The following is a 25,608-nucleotide window of genomic DNA, read 5'->3' as shown; positions in this document are numbered from 1 at the left end:
AGCATGACTCATGGTCTGGTTTGGTGCCTGCCAGCGGTCAAACACAATGGTCTCTGTACACAATGGTCCTGCCTCTCCTCTGCAGGAATGCAAAACATGCTTTAACGGTTTCCGATACTGTATATCTGAGGATTGTGTTACATGGCAAGAAAAGCTAGGTGGACTCCACAACAAAGCCCCCACCTACAAAAACACTTAATTACCAACATTGTTGGTGTTGGGGTTCTCCCTTCATCCAGATACTTTTAATTTGGTTTTAAACTCTTAAAACTTAAGTTTACCCATTCTGAATGCTCCAATAGATTGACCTCTGTGTGTTTTTAAAACTAATATCTCTCCCTTTTTCTGTTCACTTATTATGAAGATAAGAGTGCTCTGTGCGCTTTGCAAATAAACTACACTGAATAGCAAGTGATTTGCACCAATTTAAGCCCCAATAGTAATTAATACATCGGTTTTTATTGCGTCTGAGTTGACAGGAAACAATCTTTAAACAGGAAGTGTTAACATGAGAGCGTACAGCTTCTGAAGTCGACTTCCTCTGGGACTTGTGACACACTCGTGAACATTTGGCGTGATTATTTGGGCGATACAGCCTCAACTAACGGGCCGTTCCCAAGTAAACAGCAGACTTATGTTTGACTCGTGCGGCTGAGTAAGATGAGTAACATTTTTGTCAGTGTCCTAGTCATCTTTCGCTGTAGTTTTCTCTCTTTCCACTCGGTCAGGATTAACAGGAGGCTGGCTATTGTTGAAGAGGAAAAACTGAAGTTGGGATTCAACATGTCCTTGCATGCAGTAGGGAGGAGAATGAAACAGCAGGAACTTACACAGCGCGTATCCCTGTTGTGAATCTCTGAATGTCATGAGGACTGTCCTATAAATCTTGGCTGCCTCAGTGAAGAATAATTTATGATGGATAACTGTTGTTTAATAATACACTGCAAATACTGTTATGTAAGACGTCCTTGTAGAAGAGCCAGGAGAAGCACTCCTGCCAGTTGTTCATCCGAAGGCAGTTTTTGATTTCGTGGTCAGGACTAATTTGCAAGTTTCTGGCTGGACATTTTAAATCTGGGTTGTTATTTCCAGCAGGGGTCACAAACACTGATATGTCTTAATGCACGGACCTGCTGTGTGCTGTCTAGACTGAGGTGCTTTCCATTAATCTTGCTGTGTTTTTGCTGCTGGTTTCCTCATTTGTATGCAAAGCTCTGCCGCTCTCTTTCTCTTTAAACGTCAGAACTGCCCATCCCTCCTCAAGTGACACTTCAAAGAACAGATAAAGAGCTTTAGTCTCGAGAAATTAAGAAGTTCCAATCTGCTGTCAGTGGCAGGCACTGTGACAGAATAACTCTGTCACTAAGGTGGCAATGGCTTATACTCTTTAAACTTGAGTGTGAACATTTTGTGTAGCTGAAATCAGATATTGTCATTTGGGATTGCAGATCTGTTTTGCAATTAAGTTTAGGCTCAGCGAGGTTGAGTTTGGCTTCAGGACATGCCTGAATGGACATTCATTTGCTTTGCACTCTTTGTCTTCCTCCCTGCAAACCCCCCTGCCTCATTCCGTGATGAGCAGTTGGACTTATTCCAAGGATGTCCATTATTGAAATACTGAGCTATTTCTCCCACCGAGTCTCTTGCTTCACCCTCCTCCTCTCACAAATCCATCCCTCTTCTCGTGTCGCTTAACTCTGCTGGGCAAGATAAGCCGCAGCAGGGCGCAGGGTCGTGGAAGAACTGTGGATTGAGGCAGCAATTTCTGTCCAAGAGAAAGAACCAGATCATTTGTCCAGCCCATAATTTTCCCAGACTCTCACGAGGAGAGCCAGCATTTTCATGAATAACAAACAGCGCTTTGCTCAGGGGGCAGACTGTGATTCTCACCTTAGACCCTCAGGCCTGTTTCTGAAAAACCCCACAGAGTTTATTGCAAATTTCTGGGGTGATCCTCTCCGAGGACTATTTTTAAAGGCTGACTGAACATGCAGGGAGTCCTGCTACAACACAGAAAAACTAACTTCTCTTTTTGCTGAGGGGGCAGTCCTAACTTATGCTTTTCAACTATGGAAAGTGACAAGTCGATACACAAACCATTATTTAAAAAAAACTACCATCTTATCACCCTCTGCTATGACACACCTGTATGTTCCAAGGCAGTGTTTATGACTGACAGTCCTCAAGAACTGTCATCTTTCCTCTTTCCTTATTCAGGTTAAAGGGAGCTCCAGAGCTCTAACAGCTCTTGGCAAATTGAGTGTTTTTTCTATTCTGTCATTGCCGCAACTTTGTGAGGAAAAAGAAGCGAAGCTGGCAAATCGCGAGAGACATGTAGGCTTGCAGAGGGAGGGCAGGCAGCAGTAACTTTCCACAACCTCTCTTATTTATATGTAAATACAGGAATGCAGTGGAGCATTGAATCAGTGAAGAGAGTTTGAAGGGAATGAAGAAGGGAAATTTCAGTGCTGCTTTGAGCTCATCCACTCTCTATGTGTGCACTGTTACGCCGGGTGGGGTGGATTGGTGAGGAATGTACTAATCATGCAGCTCAGCTGCCCTGCCCTCACCAACTGCCTTTTGTCTTCAGTTAGCGACAGAGAACCACAAAGGTTTCAAACATTCCTGTTTTTCCCAGCGCAAAGTGACGTAAAGCTAGAAAGTTGCAAGCGGAAGGGGAACTGTTTAGTCTTCCGTGATGAGTGGACCCCCCCCCCCCCCCCCCCCTTTACAACCTCTCTATCTGTCATCTGCACTTGCTATGATGGGAATGTTGAGACACAGTCAGTAATTCAGGACGAACTGTTCCACAGAGAACGATACCTTGTGTTGATTTTGGAAAATATCCTAAAATCTTCCATCTCCCAAAAAACAAACAGAAGCGATGTATTTTGCAAATCCCTGGTGTGTTTACCTACAACTTTTGCGGGACGATAAACTCCAGTTAGATTAGCCAAAAGACATCAGCACAGGAGCTGCATAGATGACATGGCACAGAGATTTATTTCAAGCTGAAGCATTGAACTTTTTGTTTCCCAGAACATACTGTGTTCTGCTTTCCTGTGTTAAAACTATGCTGCAGATCTGGTTTCGTCCAACTTTGGAAACGTAGATGTCAGGCTCCGCATGGTTTGATAGGTTTGCCTGCAGCAGAGTGCATTGCTCATCAGGCCTACGTTATTCCCCTCCTGTGATTTTTGCTGATTATTTATTTTTTTAATGAACAACTGACAGCAGAAAGCAGGCGGCAGATCAATGGGGCGCTGAGAAATTTCAGAATTTTTGGCTTAAAGGGCATTAGTTAAATGAAATTATTGCTGTTCTTGCAACAAGTTTATAATGTTGGTTTTGTTTTGCATACTTTTCCATAAGGAAGTGATCCTTTGCTGATTAATTTAACTTCCTCTTATGTCTTGAGGAATCACTGCTATCAATAATGCAAATGTATTTGCCTTCTTCTCCGCTTCTCAAACTTTTTGTTATAATTATTTCTTTGGCTCGTGATAAGTGTAGCAAAATTTGACATGAAAGACAGGATTTGTGCTCTATCTGCAAATTGAAGTATCACCCCACTGGGAAAGTTGGAAGCTCAAAGATTTGGCACTGGCTGTCACTTCCAGCTTGATTGACTCCTGATAACAACGTTGTTGTTGACAACTAATTTGCAAATTCATTCCAGTTTTTGACACTCTTAGAGACTTGATATCAGCGTTGTGTGGGAAGTAATTGCACTGCGCTTCCAATTTAGGAACAGAGTTGTTTTCTCACGCATTGGCACCTGATTGGGACAGATTGGGCTGTTTGTCTTTGTTTTTCTCGACTTATAAAAACTCTGAGAGTTTTGTTTTTTCCAGACATTGTGAAATGAGGGACTCAGATGCAAGCATGCAGTTTGATCGCTCAGTTAGTTGCCTGCTGAGCTGAATCTCATTTAATATAACAAGGTTGATTGTTCAAACAGCTGCTTTACTCATTTACTCCTTAACTTACACCTTAATGTCTTAATTTGCTTCCGGTTGTCGTCTATGACTTCAGCACTTCACAACCTTCAATTCTTGGATTGTTTTAAGTGTTAAAGAAAACTGGAAGCTACTGAGCTGCCCACATTATGATCAAAATCTGTGAGATGTTGCACTTTTCAGCAGATCGTTATCTGGATGGACAAGATGTATTAGACTTAAACGGTGTTGAGTAACTGAGAATTCACTTTCACTTTGATCTCTGGCTCAATACACTCAATTAGCTCGTCTAATATTAAATACAAATTTTTTTGGTGCAGCCAATGTAGATGATTTCCATCGAGTTCCCACAGTGCTCTCTGTCCTCCATCCTGTTTATTATTATTTTGTTTTTTTCAGTTTGTGTTTCTGTGTTTGAGATTTCACTTGCAACCTTTATAATTGCACATCCCCCATAGATGCATATATTCACATTTTCCTGAGCAGATTTTCTGAAATTTTGTAAAAATTTAAGATACACTCATCTGACAACCCAGCTAATGTTTTAAGACACTAAGGAATGCAAATACAACACCCCACACCTGCACAGTGACAGATTTCTGACATAAAGAGCTGGTATTTCTATTCAAATAGCACTTTTATAGAAAGAAAAAGAGCTTTGATAAGGTAGGGCTAAGACAAGGAAAAACACAAGTCGTTTGGCTACAGCAGTGAAAAAATCTTTTTATCTTAGCAGGACTTTACAAAAGGGATCGTGAAGTTGATATCATGTTTCTTGTCACGTCACATTTAGAAGTTTTAAGATTAGTAAATCTTTATTAATGATATAGCAACTTAAAACACCCACTGACTACGACTCCATGACAACGAACACACGGCTGAATGTATTTCAAAGAGCTAGAATTAGGTTTATCAAATGGGCCAAAAAGGGGTTGAATTTTATGTTGTCTAAGTTTATAAAAAGAGTACAATAAAAACACTATTAGAGAGTTAACTGCTTGACACCAGTGTTACCAAAGGAATATTTTGGCTGTTTACAACGGTGGGTCCAGCCAAGAAGTGGACAGGGAAGTGTTCACAGTTACTTAACACTGTTAGTGCAACTTCCCTCTGGGTTCCATGCAAACCCTGCCATCACTGCCTCTTGCAGGGTAGATTTCATTTACTGTCTTTTTACAGCCTTTATAAATACATAAAACCACACATGTAATTATGTAATACAGCATGGAACCACATGCATTGGCAGGGAAAGTACAGTTTAGAAAAGCTCATAAAACCATATTTAACCCACCAAGCCTTGCCAGGCTTATGTAGCACCAAGTGATGAGAAAGACGACGACAATAAAAAAAAAACCTGTAAAACAGTAATTGTTGACCGTCTTCAAACTTTTAACCTTTACCAATGTCATATACTGTCATCTTATATCACATGTTGGTTACGTTATTTCCTTATCCTGACCATTACTGCAACAAAATGTAGTTTCGGTCACTGGTTGATGTTTGATGTCGAAAATATCTGTGAAAACAAAGCATATAATAAGCCTGCAGGAAGTGACTATCAATACTTAGATAACCGTAATGAGCAGCTACCTATTTCTGCTTGTGTAAACAGTGAAAAATGATGCCAGCATGACTCTGGGAAAGTCCTGTTTGTGTTTACTTTCATTATGTGCTTTGCTGCATGGGAACACCCATTAGATCACTTTGTTTAGAACCCGTGGAACCTGTTGGGTTGCAATCCTCATTGTAAAGTAAATCATTTCAAAGAATATTAAAAAATATATATATATATGTATATCGTAAGTATGCCAGATATGTAGTTTGTCCATGGGGAATTCCACTTAAAAACTGCTTTATAGTTTAAATTATAGTGCTGATTGCTCCAGAGAGTTTGCCTCGAGGAGACCAGATGGTAGCAAGCGTTTTCCTTAGTCTGTTCTTTTCACTTGGGGGATGAGGAAGGAGGGCATATGCAAAGTTACCCTGAATGGAAAAGCAGGCCCCTGCCCCCAAAAGATAAGGGCCCTTTTTTTGACCCCATTTGTGCCGGGAAGGATGTAATCGGTGTGGAGAACAGGAGAGGGCTGCTGGCATGCAACAGTAAGAGGCAGAACATTGTTACCTCCAGTGGAAATGACACAGCCATAGGCTGCTTTAGCCTGCACACACATGCATTGCTTTTCTTAGCCTGCCTTCATCAAATCCCCCCATATATTATTTACGAGCTTTCAGGTATTCCATGCTTTAAGTTTATAATGAAAACAGTAAGGAGACAGCCTACACATTTCCATGAGAGGTCCACAGAGGGAGAGGAGACATGAACTGCTAAGAGGTTAAAGCAAATAACAATAGATATAACGTAAAAAAAAGTTCAAATAACCCATCTGGATTACTACAGAATATAATTAACATTGATTCTGAGCTTGGTAGAGAGACACTTCTTTTATGGGAGTTGACTTTCTGTCAAACAAAACAACTGTAACTGTAACTGTATCACTTCAGAAACACTTTATTGACCCTTTTATGTATCAGAACATTATAAATGCAGTATAGAGAAGAAGAGCATCTGCACCTTGTGCTTATATCTGAAACGACCTCTGTTTGTCCTCTGCCTGCTGGTAGGCATGCGGTGCAAACCCACCACTGCAGTAACTTTCTGCTTATATCTCTGTTGTCTTGCTTTTAGATATGTGCCTGTAGAAGTCCGATAAGACTAAACCTTCCAGTGAAATGAGAATGTGGCCCAAGTTGGTTTATTGTGAGGTCTTGGATAATATCTCCCTTATTGAACATGGGTTCTGTTCAGGAACCAGACGCCTTTCTTGTCAAATTAATCTCATACTCTGCGAACATTGCAAAGTCAACACTATCGCTGAGGTTTGAATTTGTGCCTTGGCCTGGAAGCAGCACTTCATAGTTTACTGTACTTACATGGACATGTGCTATGGGACAGCAAATCTGGTTTGGCCGGAGCGGTCAGCGGCCACACAGATTTAATCATTCTGCCAGATGTCATTTTCATGTTCGGCAGTGGCACAGAAAAGGAAAAAAGGTTGTTTTCCTAAGTGTCTGCTACTCATCTCTGCTGGAGAAGAGCTGACTCTGGAGAGAATGTGGTGCAACCTGCCAAAGCAAACTCTCAGAAACCTGATGAATGTCCCACTGGCGTGGCTTTAGGGATCAACTCACAGTTCATTGAAATTCCTCTGATATTAGAACCTGGCTCTCTGCTTACTGTTTGGCCTTTTTTTCACACACCTTTTCATCCCAAAACTCAGATGCACCATTGCTGTTGAGGTGCAGATGCAGATTATTATTTCCAGCTCAAAGGAATTTAGTCACAGTCCTGTGGTTCCTAGTGAGGGTTATTGGGCTGTCGGAGTGTATTTACCTGCTTCACTTGGACTTGAATTCAAGTAACTTGGTCGATTTTCTGGACTGGACTTTGTTGTGTAAAGAAAATGTTTTTTTTTTCTTGATGGGGAAGAAGAAAGCAGTGACATTATGGAATTGCTGTTGCCAAACCCTGATTTCTTGGCCCTTCAGAGACATAACTGAGCTCTCAACAGGGTTTTAATATGAGCTCATAAGCACGACATTGACAGCAAAGTTGTAGCCTTGAATGCACTGACATGCAGACACTGTCAGACGGGCTGCCGCAGCACAGAAAAAGCCCCTCAATGTAGAGGGACTGCGTTCACTGGTAAAATTAGCCTCACCGCTAAATAGTTGTCAGACGCTGAAATAAGGTTAAAAATATTGTATATTTAACCTTTAAAGCAACATTAGAGAAGTTTTGAACTTTAAAACTATGTGATTTATGGCTCGTTTTAAAGTACATTGACTATTGTTATGCACATTCCTGGGCTTGAAACCGCCCCAGAGCATCCGGGGCTGAGTTACCGCAGTTCCTGATTTTTATTACGCCGTTTTGCTTTGTGGACTCATCAACATGACAACTAATTCATTTGTATGGCTGTGGTCTCATCTGTCTTGAATACATGCAACTTAAAAGTCTGTTTTTCTGCTGTCAAATATTCTTTAAAAATCAGATTTTACAATTTCTTGTATTGTGTCAGAATGAGTTTTCTTCTTTAAAGGCCGAGTATATTTGGAGATATGAGAAATCAGTTGTAACTGTGTGAACTTAACTTCTCCTGATGAGGTAGGTAAGCAATCAGTTGGACACGAAGTGAAATAAACGCAAGAATTACTGTTGTGATGCGGTTCAAGCCGAGTTGAAGTACAAGTACGGCACCTTATGGTTTATACTTTGATTGCTGATCATTTTAGCCGCCAGGATCGGCAACCTGGAAACTGCAAATACAAGGTGTAGTTTTTAAAGTGCAGGTGGTCAAATAATCTGCTGACTGTTAACACTTTCATAGATTTGGATAAAAGAACGTTTGGAAATAGTTTATCAAATAGTTTATCATTCAAAGTTTTATTACCTCAATACTCTCGATCATTAATGCCAACACTACATAAGTTAGAGAAAGTTGTTTTTTATGGTTTTAACAGTTTTCTTACAGGATCAGCAACATCTCATCTAATTAGGCCACATCTGTGGACTCGCATCTGTTTTTTTAATTTTTCCTTTTTTTTGACTCAAGTCAGACTTCATCCAGGGGGCATCTGCCCTTGGCTCATGTTAACACCCCAATTTTATTGTGCCAAGCCTTTGAGAAGTCTGTAATTATCAAAGGCAAGAAAGACAATGCATACCTTTGGTCTTAAATGGTACCAAATGCTTTGGGAATGTGTTGTTTTTGCCTCCCCTTTGGGCTCTCAACATGGTTTATGTACAGCTTTAAGCTGTCAGATTCACGACTTAAGAACTCTCCCCATCCGTCATCCTCTTTTTATTTTGATGGTGAATAGTTTTTTGTGTACCAGCTATCCAGCTTAGCTCTCGTTCATCTGGAATGGTCCCTCTCTCAACAGGAGTCATCATGAACAGAAATGAAATTTGTGGCGGGGGGGGGGGTTGAATGGTATTGCATGGAGAATAGGTTGGCAGACTTTAAATAGCAGTGTTCCCTGTGTGTTCTGCTCGTTGTTGTTCTTTCTAAGCCGTGTCAATCATAGCTACAGTAGTCCCAGAGGCCCCTCTCCTGCTGTGCTGTGCGGTAGGTAGATGCTGCTCTGTCTGCTGTTTGTTTGGAGGAGCTGCTTCTATGGGCTCAACTGTGAATTCCACATATGGGTTCAACCACACAGGTTGCCATGCAATATGAGGCCCAAATGGGAGCAGAGGACCTGATATTATTAGGTACTTTAATTTTGGCATGTTACAATGAACGTATTTCTTGCCATTTAATATCAAACAGATTTTAGATTTGGCGTAGGCTCAGAGCTTCTCTCCTTTGGGAAAATCTTACCAGAGACGAGTTAAATCTTGCTCAACGCCAGCCTGAATGCAACAGCCACTGCAGCTCTACATTTAATTAGATTTGAATCTTTTTCTAGAGTCTGGTTAAAAGATAAAGTTGTTGTTGTCCTTTATTTGGCATCTGATTATCTAATAATATGCCCTCACACTCACAGATAGCGTTCTTAAGCTGGACTTTGTACTTTGCGCCTTCTCCTGCCATCGGTAGCGACACATGTGCATAACCATTTAAAAGCTAATAACTAACAGACAGCTAAAAAGACTGAACACTAATACATTAAATTACTATTCTGAACAGATTCAGGCATAGCATTTGCATTTCGTTGCAGTTGAGAACATCGTAAAAGATGCTTTTGGTGTGCAAACATCCACTAATATGGAGGATTTGAAATAGTTAGATGTGTCTATATTCACTCTTACTGTATATAAAAGCAGCAAATATCATTTGACTGATTGGATTTTGTCTGATAATACAAAAAGGTTGATTAACAAAAACCAAATAAACTGGAACATCTTTATCTTCTTCTCTGCAGTTCAAAATTTGAGGAAAATAAGTGAAAGACACCTCATGTTTGTGTTATTTTTCAATCAAAAATGAATTGTCTATGTACTGACCACAAATTAATACACGCGTAGTGGGAAATCCAGAAAGAACAAGACAAAGAAGGCATTTTATCTCCGTAAGGCAGCCTAATACCACAGCTAAATTTGTTTTCTAAAAGACAGCCTTTGCCTCGCAAGACTCTCTGTCTTGAATAATTGAATGACGACCTGTTCTGAAGCGCCAGGGTATGCTGGTTGCCAGAGGTACTTGTTTTGTTTCTTCAAGACATTATCTTCTTAATTAGGCTGTGATTTAGGCTCAGAAATGCCTTTCTAACAGGCCGAACCCTTTAAAACGTCTCAGAAGGAAATCTTTGCTTTCCCAGGCCATTCTTTACTAATGACTAGATCAAGGCTGTGAGGAAACAACAATACCCAGAGCTCTGGCATCTTTAGCATGCAGGGATGTGTTTGTGCTGTATTTGACTGAATGCTAAATTTCCCCTGCTTCTGTTTTGAAAGAGGCCGAATTCTCTTCTGGTTCAAGTGTATATTACTATAGGACTTTTTTTTTTTGCCTTAAAATTAGTTTGAAATGGGTTCCAAAGGTTGACAAATGACTCAGAAATACTAAAAACAATCTTAGAAATGATTACTTTAATAGACACAAGAACACAGTTGCCAAGTTGTGCCCTAATTCCAGCTCTTTTTAACCCACAATATCTCATCATTTTGCTCCACATGGTTACTTTTGGTCTAATGTTGTGTGACAGAGTCACACTGTCCTGTAAAAAGAGGACAAAGTAAAACCAGCAACTTCAGAAATCCCAAACATCATTTGAGGTAAGTTTAGTTATAAGTCAAACCCTCTCTGAGAGTCCAGAGACAGCAAGGCTCCATGATGGCAGCAGCTGTGTTTGCCAGGAGATGCGATACAGCCACAAAAGCTTTTATTGCCAGGTGTTTTGTGCAGGTGTGGGTCAGGAAACAGGACGGTTTAGCACTGCCATCAGGTGCCCTCAGGCTGCTACTGCTCTCCTGCTGACCAGCAGCAGTCGAACTCCCCCACAAATACACACACGTATACACACCAGCTGAAGGTCAGGCCGGTTCGCAGCGTCTTGTTGTCTTATTAGTCTTCATCAGCTGTCACTCAGCAGGTGGAGAACATCTCAGCTGAAGTCTTCTCTGTGGAGTCTTCATGTGTATGCACCAGAAATTTTTCACATAGTTAAATATCTGCGGATGTTTGGGGTTTGATTAATTCTTTGTCTGGTTCTTCTGAAACTGTAATACGAAATACAGTACAGATAATATATATAGTGTGGGTGTGATATTGATATAATATTGACGATTCTTTTCTACGTGAAACAAGGACAGACCAAGCATTTAAATATTGAGAAAAGGGCATCATTAAAGGCTAAAAACAAATTTTTTCAACCAACCAACCAAAAAAGAAAGAAGTGAATTATTGACAATGTAACCCTGAACATGGCTTCGGCTTGCATTTTGCTTCATTAAAAAAAGATTTTTCTCTCCTCTTTTTGTCCTGGAAGGAGCTTTGCCGCGGGATCGTCCTGCAGTTTGAAAATGTGCGAAGAGCCATTTGCTCTGTGGGTCCTGCTGTCACTTTTGTAGATTTCTGGAAGCATCAGACCTGGCTTTACTCCGGCCCAGCATGTCTGTGGTTCTTTTGATAGGTCTATGAAACCCGATTAGTCCCAGAGTTGTTAGAGCTCTGAATGAGCACAAGCCCCGAGCCAAGAAAACCCAGCATCAGTAGCCAAGAAACATGATGGCCTCGCAGAGAGAAAGCAAGGACTGAATGGCATTTGTCTGTCCGACCACCTTGTTCTCATAAGATAAACTGCTTCAATGCAGAGGCAGATTTCTGCTCCTCAAGTGTCGGGGCTTCGCTTTGGCAGAGAGTGTCTCCTCTCTCTTTGTGCTAACACAATACTTCAGTTTCTCTTTTGCCAAATGGACAAATTCAGTCCATGCCAGGTTGCAAGGTAGAGCACTCAAGAGGATTTGTTGGTAAAAGAAAACAATTGCTTTGGATAACAGATGTCATCCAACCCATTTGTACTGTGCTACAGGCATAGGCACTCAGTGCGTTGAGATACCTGACATTCCAAGGAGAAGTAGAGGCTGTCAACCATAGTTTGAGGTCAGGGGTCACATTGTACTGCTCTGATAAAATAGCCCTGTTACCAAGTCTAAGAGAGTTCAAAGATATTCTTCCTGTTTATCCCGCTCATGGCTAATGGGATTGCTGTCAGATGTATAGTATACACTCTCTGATAAGTGTTATGTGGCTGTTCTGCTTTATATTTATATAATATTTAACTGCATTTTAAGACAGGATAACAATCTAGCGTTTCAAAATGCAAGACGTTTAAAAGATTATCTGTTTTGGAGAACTGCAAATTAGGGGAGAGAGAGCTCCCCAGCCAAACACGATTGCAGTTCATGGTTTTCACCCTAAGGTTATTTCCCTGTAAGATTTTCCCAGATAAAGTTAGGAGTTAAAGCGTGTACGAGCAGAAAAACGGGGGATGTCTTGTAAAGACGGCTAAGTACCCACTTGGAAAGCAGCAGGATGTTTGATGTGGTCGCGTTGCCCTGTGCTCCTTTGCCTCCTCTGTTCCTCCTTTGTATGATTTTTAGGAGCTCTTTTGAGATTTGTGATTAAAAACAACCAACCGACCACCTTTGCTGCACCTTTGGTAAAACTGACAGGTTTAGGCTTTGTGCAGATTGATCAAAAAGCATTGGGAGAGGAAGGATTGCACATGCCAGCACCAGGGCAAACACAAGATTAGGGGTTAGACAAAACACGGGACCACTTCCTCCTGCGGCCTCAGTACGGTACACTGAAGGCAACCCGTTATTACTGCTGGCTTGCAGGAACTGGATGGCAGGAATAAACGCTCCAGCTGCCATCACAACTCGTCTCTCTCTGGCTTAAGTTACAGCCACTCTGGTCTGTGGTCGGAACATACAGATGTTAAAACAATCTCGAGTCTTTCAAGAAAGAGAAATCAGTTGTTTTGCAATCTCATATATTAAGAGGGTGAGTGTCTGTGCAGATAATTACCAGAATTTTGTAATCATTTTTGCAAGTTTTCTAGACTAAATCATTCCATTCAATACTATAGATTATGTATTTTATCTGGCTGACGCTTTCTCGAATTACACAGTCAATATTATCTGTCTTAATTTATTTCTAGTCTTGGTAATAAGTGCTGATCATTTTAAAAGTCAGCAATGGGCTGTCTAATGTTAGTATGAGTTAAGTAGAGGGGATTTGGACCACATGTTCATTGTGATGAGTTGCACAAATCAAGCTTCTACTCCCAGCTAATGGATTTTGATGCCAAACTGGAAAGCAATGAAGGGCAGGACCCACAGCATAAACATTTTCTAGACGAAAACACTGCAAAGTGTTACAAACCTATTGGTCTTAATGTAATCTCTTCTGTGCAGATCCAGGTCAGTGAGTTAGAGGGTTGTGTAAACCATCGAAAAGATAGAAAACCTCCTACACAGCAGGGCATGCCTGCTTTCTATTCCCTGGGATGATCATGTTTATACCTGGAGGAAACGGAGCACACAACACAAAGCAGTCAGGTTTATGAAACAACCGAGACCTGACTCACATGCACTCCCACATGAGCTCTTTTTTACTTTTGTCTGAGTGCATGTGAGTTTTTCTTTCATTTTGGTTATTTTTTTCTTACATAACTAAGACTTGAGTTCTTGTTTTAAAGCCACTAATTCTGGCAATAATGCAGGTTGTGCAAATCTGTTTTACATGCATTCAGACACGAGCTAAATGTTTACCAAGAAAGCAACAAAAAGTCCTGTGTTTATTATAGGTTTCTGATTGTTTTGCACCAGACATTTAAAGGCTAAATATGCCTATTTTTCAGATTTATACAGTGAGTCACTGGATTGACACTTATTGACTTGACTTATTGAGTCCATACAGCGGCAGCAGTGTTGATAAAAGCTTGGTAAACTACTGCCACGCTTACATCCTGTCAGTTTGTGCATGCAGAGTGGTCACAGTCAGAAGGCTGTTCTGGTCTGCTGACAGTCAGAGTTGCAGCTGCAGTAAGCCCAAAGCAGAGAGAGAAGGGTTATTTGAGATCCTCATACACTTCTCCATGTTATAATACAAGTGAAAGAACGGTGCCACAGTGGCTATAGAGGCCATGTGAAGACCATGAGAACACGTCAGTTCTCAAACCCACACTTTGAGCAGCAACGGTTTGTTTTGGCGTGACCTGCCAAAACTCCTCCGAAGTGCACCCTTTGTGACGTCAGTGTTTGAGCGCGACCCCATGCGTGTCCAAATGGTGGCACGTCATTCGGTGGTACTTCTACAGATGTCATGGTTACCCCCCTGTTGGTGCATGGCAGCCTCCTCTGTGGGGCGGAGCTTCGGAGGCAGAGCTGAAGCACAGCAGAGAGTGACGGAAAAGGATCTCCTTCTTGTCGATGTTACCCAGTTCTGCTTTAAAGGACAACTCCATCACGTGTGATGCCTCCATCGCGTGTTTTATTGATGAAATGAAAAACTAGGGCGCCTATTCACTTTGGTGTTGTTTTGGCTTTACTGCCGCACTGTGTTGGTGACAATTTTCAGCCGTGTCTCAACCAGGAAAGCTGCAGCCACTGCAGGGATCTGATTGCACCGGTGATGGTGGTTTCGGCACGTTTTCTTTCATCCAGCTGCCAATTCGGTGATGCAGTGTTTTACATAAAATGCCTCTGTAGCACATTATGTAAATATTCAAAGTGTATTTTCTCCCCTTAAATAGATACAGCTTTTTCAGGACTCTAATAATGTGATATTTCAGCAAGAGAGATTTAATCTGTGTAGCTTCTTTCTGCTGGAGTGACAACATGAGTCGAGTTTTTTTTGTTTAAGCTCTATTGTGAGACTTCTTGTCGAGTTTGACGTCACAGAGTGGAGAGCTTAGCAGGGGCCGTGTGGTTGTCAGTGGAGGTCTGTGGTTTTGGGGTGTTAAGTCCCATTTATACAGGGTAACAAGAGAAGCTGCAAATTCTCCCCTGCAAACATGCACAGAATCAGACTTCTTCCAGGTTCAGTTGGAGCTGCCGCTGCTTCGCTCCGGCCTATGGTTGAGATTATTAGACCACAGAACAAGTTTGGCAAACCTACAAGCACACAGAGAGCTGTTTCCCACAGATGCTTTAAAGCTCTTGCAGACAGTTAAAGATCTCTGCCGAGCCCTACTGAGCCCAGCTGGCCTGCCCTCAGGCCTTTGGTTCAGCCTGACACATCCAGAGGAATGCTGACGCTGCTCTCTGGGTCAACAGCCAGAGCCAGAGACTCCTGTTGTTGGTTTGCTGAAACCTTTCTGTTTGCTGTACCCCCCCATGTGAAGGGAACTCGCTTTGAGGTCTGGTTTACTGTTGATTAAGAAAAACTGTAGTCTGACTTAGAGTGGAAGTGAGGGTCATGGAAACTTCAAGTTCAAAGCCCAAAAGTGCAAGGATTGTACTTGATAAACAGACGATTTGAAAGAAAACAACCCCGGTCTTTGAGGTCAGTTCAAGCTTTGATTCTTGAGAATGTCTCGTACACTGTTTGACTCTTCTCTGTCCCCAAAAAACCCCACCACGAAAAATCCCTGTGTGTGATTTTATGACTTGAATCAAACCAAAAAGCTTTGGATTAATAAGAACCAGCATACCCAGAAGGTTTCCAAAATCCAAACTGATGTGATGATCAATCTTTAAAAATAGCATCCTTAGTTTTCACCTTTTTTTTTTTGCCTTCTCATCTTTTTCTTATGCTTTGGCCGTCTATGAGTGTTTGCAATGTGACGGTCTGTGTAGCATAATTATTGCGCCGTTTTTGCCCTGACCTGAAAAAGAGTTTTGATCTCGGCTAAATAAAGGTCAAACAAATTCCAGGTTTGCTCGGAGACTCTCAGACCATCCTTGAATGCTGAAACGAAAAGCTTTTTTCATCTCAGCCTTATTTCTTTCGATGAAGTGCGTTTTCGGTAAAAGATTGAATTTTGTTTATTTTTGTCCTCTCGCACCTTTTTTAAGGTTGTCAAATAACGCGTCAGTCTTTTTAGAGTTGGCATGCCTCTGGCGCTGACCTTAGCCGTTGTTAGTGTCACATTAATCAACCAGCAGCTCCGGGGTGGATGTCCTCACTTTGATCTCTGCCATACCTGTGCACAGGGCTGTTCGTGTCTGTGCTGTTACCTCGGTTGACTGGCAGCCATGATTAAAAAAGAGCAGGCACAACACTTCTCTCTTCTCTAATAGATCATCTTAATGAAGTCTCTGTGCTGTGGCGAGTGACGGGTGATTAATTCGAACAAGTCATTAATTCCTCTGTATGAGTGCACCTCCAGCGGAGGTGCCCTTTTGATTGTTTAGAGATGAATCTGAGAACCAAGTGGATGGAGCACTGGCAGGGTGACAAAACAGCATGTATGGAAAATTGGATTTATATTAGAACAGGGTGATGGTTTTCTGATTAAATCAACATTTAAACACTTTTACAACCAACTTAACCGTCGGTGTCGGGGTTCGTTATCGAGCTGCAATCCAATACTTTTTATTTTCTGTCAATGAAACCATATCATAAATAAATGATCACTATGGAGAGTCATTTTCAGGTGTTTAATGTCTAATTTAGCAGTTATAAAAGAGCTTTAATAAAGATAGATAAGGATTTATTATTATTATACATATATAGATTAAAACTTGTGTTGATATTGATCATATTTCCCCCAGGCTGTAGATATTAACCCCTATTTTTAAGGACATTTTTTTAAAGTTTACTTTTGTTTGACTGGCTGAATGAGTAATGTTTTTTCACGAATCGCACGACAGCAAAGTAAAGAAGCACATTTTACTGGCTTTTAGTGTAGAAACATATGGTAATATCTGTACCAAAGATGAATAGAGGAGATCTGCTTTGTCCATTGGTATTGTGTGTTTGCATAGCTGCAGCAGTGGTTGCCGTGGTTGTCGCTGTGGCTATAAGTGCCTACTATTTTGTAGTTTAAAGAATAGAAGAATGATTCAGTTATTCAGTTTTTCATACGTCTTTGTTCAACACGCTCTCATTTGGTGATGATTTTAAGTATTCAGTAATTGGTAGCTTATCAGCTAATACCTGATCAGCCAGCGTTCATTTCTTAATCATTTTAAAGTCCAATGCATGGACGTAAAGCGCACAGCCTGCCCAGAAATACTCCGATACATTCTCGCTGTCAAAGACGGGGCTTCAGAATTAATGTCTGATCATTTTTTTCCTCCTCAAAGAGACTTTCCAACCACAACAGACATTCCAGCAGACCGTGAAGTTCTGCTCCAGATGTAGCTTCTTTAATTTTTCATGCTCAGAGTGACAGACGTGGGTATTGAGGCCGTCAAAGTGTTTTGCTGAAGTAAACTCTCTTGTGAAGCCCCGATGGTTGGTCCAGTTGTAAACAGGAAATTTAATTTCAATGTCTTCGACTTGGCGTGCCTTATCATCCCAGCAAGAAATTTATGTTACACAGTTTCCGAGGATCGATGGTTACATAATTCGACAGTGCAGGAATTTATCTGGTGCTTTAGGGTTGTATAAAAAACGCTTTCTTCATGCATAATTAGTCACAGCTGGGCAATGTGCACCCAACTTTCCAAATATGATTAAGATTTAGAGCAGGGAGACCATTTTTGGGGAAAAGGACCACATATGTCTGCACTCTTCCTCTGGATCTTGTCTTAGCTTTTCCCAAGATTTAACTTTCACGCTGTTGCAAAATCACTACTCGTATAGATGAATAGAAACCAGATGGCATCATTTGTTTCAGTAAAAGTACATGAAGTCAATTCAGAATGTGTAAGTAATACACAGCGCCATGATTACCTGCTATACGCAATGAGTTCTGACACCGTTTATGCTGAAATAGGTTTTCTCTTCTTGTTTTCTGAGCATTTTCAGTGCTGAAAAGTGAGCACATTGTTTAGAGCTTTCAAAGTCAAACTATTGCACTTTCGTCCCTCTGCACCCTCACAGCTTGTTGGAGCTGCTCGGGGAGAAGCTGGCTGGAAAAATCCACACTTTTTGGTGAAGTCAGGAGCAGAAACATTCCTTATATGGATGCACACGGATCCCCTTCCCTTTTGTTTGGATTAGATGAAAACGCAACGCAGTTTGTAATACTAGAGAACAAAATGGGCTTCGTGTTTTTTTCCAAAACAAACTTTGAGATTCCCAATTCCACGTTTGAGGGAAGTTCGTGCATAGCAGAGCGGTTAGTCACAATTCACTCTGTGTTGACACAGGCAGACTTCTGTTTAATGTGTTTATTTTTGGTAGCCCCAAAACCTCTTATTTCCCACATATTATAAGGTCTTGATGTTAGAAGAATTTAAGTCACTCTAGAAAAACAACAAAGATTTGGATACAAGTCCAGAGTAGCTAGTAAGAGCAATCCAAGTCAAGAACAGCGCTCTTGAAGGAAATCAAAAGCTATGTCATAAACAAGTGTTTATTGCAGCACCTCAGATGTGAGAGATGAAGAGTGATCTGAAGTGGTGGAGAGAGTGGAAACATTAATCTTTGAGTGAGAGTTGGAAAGAAGAAAAAAAAAAAAAAGGCATTTTCCCCAAGGACAGCTGATAAACCGTTTGGCAGGAAAAGCCTTGCAAATGACTGCATTCCTTGTTAACCTTGTAAGGCTATTTTTACCAACGAAGGCTCTGTCGAGCGGGCATCTTTTGTTCGCCCTGCGGCGCGAAACAGGAAAGCCCGGTTTGCATTGTGCCCCTCTGAGAGTTTGGCCCCATCTCTGGCTTTCGTCACCATCCAACCATCCATCCTATTTCCAAGCGCTCTTTATGGAGTGCGTCTTCAACACTCCTAACAGATGACCCCTAGGAACTTTGTAAAGTTATGCAAATAGGAAGCCTGGGTCACGCACACATTTCCAGATAAATGAGGGTGAGGATTTTCTAAGATCTCTTCCCTAATAATGAAAGCTAACTCCCTTCTCCTCGGTCAAAGGGATGTTTGCTCTTTGAGTGTTTATACGTGTCTTTTATTGTGTTTTCAAGGGACATTCCACTGGTCAGAATTCCCCTCTGACTGTCCCCAGGAGGTGAAAGGCCCTTGTGCAGACTGTTTTCCTGTTGCCATACCAGAGTCCATCTGGTGTTGGGTTAGTGTTGGAGAAACAGCTCCTCAGGGACACCAGGAAGTGAATGCGATCATGTCTTGTGAGGATTAAGAGCCTTAGTTGCTTTCTGCTGGAGGTCAAAAATTGCTGTTACTGTGGAAATGAAATTGCCTGTCACTGCTCTACTCGCTACGCAAGATGTATCTCGAATTTCCTTTTATAACGATTGCGCCAGGAGATGGAACTCCTTTGAGACGAAATACGTAATCTGCTTTAGATTTTTAATTACCACTGCGACAATATAATGTCCCTTTGGGATTAATAACGTATTCAATTCAAATCAGTGGTTGTGTGTTGCATTTTAAAATGACTAAATGACTGCACATGGGTACATTTTTATTAGTAGATAGAAGTAGATAGAGCTGAACTCCCTTTTTCTGTAGTTATTTAAAAAAACACACTAACGTGGCTCCTTGTGTTCGTTGAGTTGAGAAGAAGCAGATTTCACATATTTCACATTTTTCTCTACTTCACCCAAAACATCATGGTCATGTGAGCATGTTGGAGCTTTGTGTTTCCACTTCTGCTGCAGCTTGTTTTTATGGCCTGCTGATGCTGGAAAACCACCATTAACTAATCACGTACCCTAACTTTCTTTGGCTTTGAATTCTTGATTACGTTCCATCGCTGAATTAATGCTGAATAGTTCACATCTGCATCCAGATACATTTTAGAACAATCCTTGTGACCATTTGACGATTTTCCCTGATTTATTTCTCACTATCTTCTCTCAGAGCCTGGATGAGCTGGATGATGATGACACAGGAGAGAAGCATGACAGAAAAGAGGAAGAGGAACTGGTTCAGGCCAATACGTTCCAGAATGAGGCCATGACAGCTGACCCAGCCACTGGCTACGTAATGGTAAGTTTTTCTTAGTAAGAATGTGTTTATTCACCATTTGTTTGGGCTTAATGTTGCACAGATAGTTGCATCGTTGCTGCCAAACAGAGGCACTGTTGCACAGGGAGACACCAAGAGAACCCAGAGGCTGAGTTTGTGTGAGAAGCCGAAGTGATGCAAAACACAAAGGTGTCTCAGCATTTCATCATTGCTCAAGTCAAAAGCTAAAACAAAAAAAAAAATCCCTAAATCGTGCTGAAACTGAAATAGTCTTTTGGTTTTTGGAGTTATTGCCTTCTTTGCCCACGGAATGTCTCGCATACCTAAAGGTTTATCCACAGCAGCAATGCGATTTCCACTCCTTCTTAAATACAAATCCCATTTCCACAAAAAGCTCCTAAAGAGCAGAAACCTTGATCTGTAATTTGTTCATTTGTTTGCACCGTTGTTTGATTGCAGTACAAGTACAAAAAAAGTGCAAAAGAGATAATTTTTCACTGTCTTCATCAGCCAACTTCGTCGTATTTTGAAAAAAATAAACAAAACTAGACTTTAGACTAGCAACAGACTCGGGAAAAGGTTTGGATAGAGACATGTCCGCTCTTAGCATTACATCACAGTGCTTTCTTACTGAACTATTTGTTTGGGAGCAGGAGATACACGTTTTTATCTTTTCAGAGAAAAATGTGTCCATTCTTCACTGAATACAAGCTTCAGCTGCTCAGCAATCTGTGATTTCTGAGTCTCCCCTCGAAATGCGCGAAACATTTTCCCATTTTAACAGCAGATAGATGGGGACTGTGGGCAGGCCAGTCTAGCACACACACTGTGCCTATGAAGCCACGCTGTTGGAACTCAAACAGACTGAGAACATTGTCCTGCTGAAATAACCACAGAACTCCTGGAAAGAGATGTGGTCTTGATAGCAGCATAGGCCTCTCCAAAGTTCCAGCATATGCTTCTGCATTTCTGGATGCTGTCGCTAATTATGCTAATGGCGATTTTCCAAGGTAACGTACTCCTGGGCCCAGATGACGATACTTATCACCGTGGCATGATGGTTTGTCATGCAGAGCTACCCGAGGGTTCTAGCGTGACGCACATGCAGCAGCGGTGACTAGTCTTTATACACAAGAAATTGCCCCACACTCCCTGAATATTTTCACAATATAATGCTCTGTAAGTGTTGTGAAAGATCAACATTCTTTGCAGTTTGGCACCAAGTGGCGAGCCATGACTCATCCCTAAAGTTGGAAATACTTTAGTGGGTGCTCCTTTTATTCCCAGTTCTGACACCCTCACTAGTCAACACTTAATCTGCTGGTGGTCGAATCTTCTGCACCGTTACTTGTATACTTTCGTGGCCCTTCTCTCAACTTTTTGTTGATTGTGTTGCTGCATCAAATGTCGAAACAGTTTTTCTGTTTGGTGAATGCGACGAAGTTGGCCTGCGAGTCGCTGCTTCTCTGCCAAAGCAAGACAAAAATAAAATGCCTGTAACGCGAGTCTTTCTTTTTCGACCGGAGCGGTGCCTCATATTCCACAAAGCAGCGCATGTAATTGCAGAGTGGCTGCAAATGCACACTTGGTGACTTCTAATTGAGCACGGGCAGGATTTGGAAAGCATCCAGCTGTGTAACAGAAAAAATCCATTGTGTTTGTATTTCTCTTAACAAAGAAATAAAAAAAAAAAAAGATCGACTGACACGAAAATGGCTATTTCAAAGAAATCAAAAATCAAATGACAACTCTCGGGGTTGTTGCTGGGAGTTGCGCTCCAGATGGATTGACTGTAATGCATCAGCAGGCTTATTTTGTTTTGGGCTGGAACCGTCTAAGGCTGTTTACACCAAATGAAGACTTGTGTATGAAATATGTACACAAACACCACACTAACAGGAAGATTGTGACAGCACCTGCAGAGATGTGGCCTTGATTAAGGAAAAAAAAAGAAATCTCAACCAAAGGATTCGACTGTTTACATGGAGTACGTGTAAACAAACAGTTCAGTCGAATTGGCTTCATGCGGCTTTGCCACACATCTGGTTTAGTAGAGGTCTTCAGTCCATCATTTGAAACAGAATATGTTCTCTGAATCTAATCTTACCACCTCAATATTAGCTTTAACACAGACCAGATGTGGCTATGCAGTGTCTTGCCATCAGATATCTCACTGTCACTCATACAAAACGGTTCTTTTTATCCTGATGGAGGTTTCCGCCAGTCTGCTCATAAGCAACAGAGATACAATTATGTCAGTGGATTTGCTACAAAGCTGTCAGTCAGCCATCTGTTGAGACAGAGCATGTAGAAAAAAAATTAGGCATCCTTATCCTGCCCCATTTATCACGTTGGAGGCCAGAAATTGCTCTGGCAGGTTCATCCTGATTTACACCCTTGCTGGTATGAAGATATTTGAACGAAAAGAACAAAAAGCTCAGCCTCCTTCAGAGTTTTGAGGCTGTTAACCATCTCTCCAGATCTCAGAGCATTTTCCAAGTAAAACAAGCTTTTATTCTTTTGCATTAGCTGCTGCAGACATACTGGCTACTCCAACTAAGAAATATCGAATGCTTCAAATTTAGAAGTGACACCTTATTCTTTTCCAAATCTTCCAAGATTTGTATTTTTAGTCTTTTCTGATTAGAGCATGGACAAACTGTTCTTTATTTGTATCTGAGACGTGCAGGTGCTGTGATAGCACTGCAGGCATGTGGTCCTGGTTATTATGGCTTACCTCCCTCTGGTATGCAAGTCCTACAGGGAAAACTGTTTCAGGGACCCAGCAGCCAGAACCATATGGAACATTCCTCGGGATCATCTGCTTTTATTGCGGCGCCAGCTCCCTGTCTGTCTCACTCTCACCTGGATACGATAAGCTGCTAGATATCTAAATCGAGCGCTTTATAACAAGCCTCATCTGCATTTTTAATTATCGCCTTTCAGTCCAAACGCGGTGCTGATACAGAGCATCTTGTCTGTACAACGAGGGGAGGCACACCACCCATCACATGACATTTCCTGCAGGAGCAGCAGCTGTTGTGCAAGCAGGTCATTTTGCTCCCTGAAACAATATTTGATCACATTCACACCTATGTTGATTCAGGATTTTGAGGACTACAGATATATGAGCCAATAAAACCACACCAATGTTCTATTTAACAGGCACAAAAGGTGGCTTGTTAATGAGAAACGAGACAAAACATGACTACTTGTATAGAAAAACATGGAAGGATGTTGTTGCAGATCCTTAATGTTTTTCTTTTCTAAAGCACCAAGATAACTGTACTGGTGGAAATAAAGGCAAGAGATTTATGTGACTTTGAGGTTTGCTGTGTTCTTTTTTCTTTCAGCCTGTCTCAGCTTGGCATTTTGACATCTTTTACTTGAGCAAGCATCAAACACTCAGACTGCTATGGGTGGTTAGCACCTTGATAAAATGTACTGAAAGCATATAGTTAAAAAAAATGAAGCAGTAGAGCACTATGGGCACAATTTCAGCCTAAAATGATCATGCCGAGCATTTAGATACCATAAATAAATGGCAGAAGAAACAAGCAAATGTTTTTATTTCAACATGCACATTACTGGCTTTTGCTTCCCAGGATCCTGGAATTATCTGCTCACCTGGAAGCCTTTTGTTTGTCTTTAAAATGCCAGGCGTGCATCTTATTTGAGCATTTCCCTTATGAAGTTATTGAATGGCTCCAGTGAAATTGTGATCTTATCACAAGTCTGAGTGCTTTGCTGTGTGGCGACTGGCTGGAATGACAAAGAATGGCCTCTCTATGGGCAAAAATGGTAAACCTTCAGAGATTTTTTGATTGAATCAACTGTCAAGCACAAAATATATACCATACCGGGCCATAAATGTCCGAGGAAGACATTTGAATGGGCCCAAACCCATTTTTTAAATTTTTAGTGTATATTCCGTACCAAAATAGGTTGGAAGACATGATCACCAGCACATATACAGTTGCAAGAAAAAGATTGTGAAACCTTTGGAATTTCCAGGATTTATTCAGGAGTCGTAAAATGTGTCTGATCTTTCTCACCACAGTGCGACTAAAGTAACAGACCAAAACCTTGATTTTTCCATTACTTTACTGAACACAATAAGTGATTATTCGCAATCCAAACTGGAAAAGTGAGTAAAATCATTTATTAAGTAGCTATGAGAAAGCCTCTCGAGCAGAAACAACAGCCAGTCGGCCATTTGTTGTAGCTCCTTATGAGACTCCCATGGGGAGGAGGAGGAGAAATGGACCATTCCTCCTTTCAAAATATTTCACTTGATTAATATTTTTTCAAAGTAAAACACCATGTCCATCTGTCCATTTTCTTCGGGTCATGGAAGCAACAGTTCCTGGAGGGAAAACCGACACATCCCTCTCCACATCAACACTCTCCAGCTCCTCTTGGAGAATCCCTTGGCATTCTTCAGTGTGTTCTGGGTCTGCTCCAGGCCCTCTTATCAGTTAGACATGCCTGAAAAACCTACAAAGGGAGGCGACCAGGAGGCATCCTAATCATATGCCCAAACCACCTCAGCTGACTCCTTTCAGTGCAGAGTAGTAACGGCTGCTTCAGCTCCTCACCCTGTCTCTAAGCCCAGCTCTCAAGAAAACTCATTTCAGTCACTACCCAAATCTCTCGATCATAGGTGAGGGTTTGAATGAAGATGGACCAGCTTCCTCATCACAAAAACTAATTAGCACAGCACCCTCATTAATGCTGGCCAAACCTCAATCCATCTGTCCATCTCTTGCTCCAGCTTGCAGTCCCTTGTGAACAAGATCCCGAGTCGGGCGAAGACCAGATTCCTTCTGGATCCGAGGTTTGACAATTAATCGAAGCATATTTTCCAACACCCTGGAATAAACTGTCACAGGCAGGCTCAGGAGTGTGATCCATCCGGTACTCCTTTTGTGCAAGCCCTGAGATAGCAAAGCAGTCTCAAACCATGAGGCTCCCTCCACCATGCCACAGAGCTAGGATGAGGATTTACTGTTGCTGTGCATTGCTTGTCTTCCTCCAAGTATAGCGTTTGTGTTTTTGCTAAAATGTTCAGCTCTTATCTATTCTAGCTGTCGGCAGAATATTGTCCCGGCATTATTTTGGAACATCCAGTTTGCTTTTACAAACTTGAGACATGCACCAGTGTCTTCTAAGCGTAGATGTCCCCGCGGGTGTTTTGCTGTTAGCCTTGGATTTTTTTTTACCTCTCTCAGGACTGCATGTTGTGCTTTTGATCTTGATCTTTGCTTTACACACAAATCCAGGGAAGCTGCAACAGTCAAGCAATTTTTCAAATGCCCCATGATCCTTATTCAGCTCTGTGCAGCTCCACAGAGCTTCTTCCAAGATCCTGTCAAAGTTCTTATCAGCATGGTTCACACCAAACAGGTTTTTTTTATAGAAATAGGCTCAGTTGGTAAGATTTGTATGTCTGTATTCATAGAGAGAAACATGATTCTGGTAGTTTTTTGTGAAGACATAAAAACTGAAATTCACCTTCTCCAGCCTGTTAAAAGCCCTCCTCCACTGGGTAAGTTCAGTAAAGACCTGAAAGGAATAGCTGTTTAGTTTAGTCAATGTGATTTTAGCTAACTCTGACTTAGATGCTTATCAGGCTACAATTC

At 41.4% G+C, this 25,608-nt stretch overlaps 1 protein-coding gene across 1 annotated transcript in view; it reads left to right on the top strand.

Moving 5' to 3' along the window:
* The window catches only part of pawr (PRKC, apoptosis, WT1, regulator), a 55,692-nt gene that overhangs the window by 14,320 nt on the left and 15,764 nt on the right, over window positions 1-25,608 (top strand). The window contains exon 3 of the mRNA XM_072377073.1: window positions 19,859-19,987. Coding sequence (XP_072233174.1) covers window positions 19,859-19,987 — 129 coding nt within the window. The remainder of the gene's footprint in view (window positions 1-19,858; window positions 19,988-25,608) is intronic.

Source organism: Leuresthes tenuis, unplaced genomic scaffold (genome assembly GCF_036924035.1).
Source record: "Leuresthes tenuis unplaced genomic scaffold, fLeuTen1.0.hap1 SCAF_23, whole genome shotgun sequence".
Classification (NCBI taxonomy): domain Eukaryota; kingdom Metazoa; phylum Chordata; class Actinopteri; order Atheriniformes; family Atherinopsidae; genus Leuresthes; species Leuresthes tenuis.
Note: the sequence above shows the minus strand (reverse complement) of the source record. Positions and strands in the feature narration are given on the sequence as shown.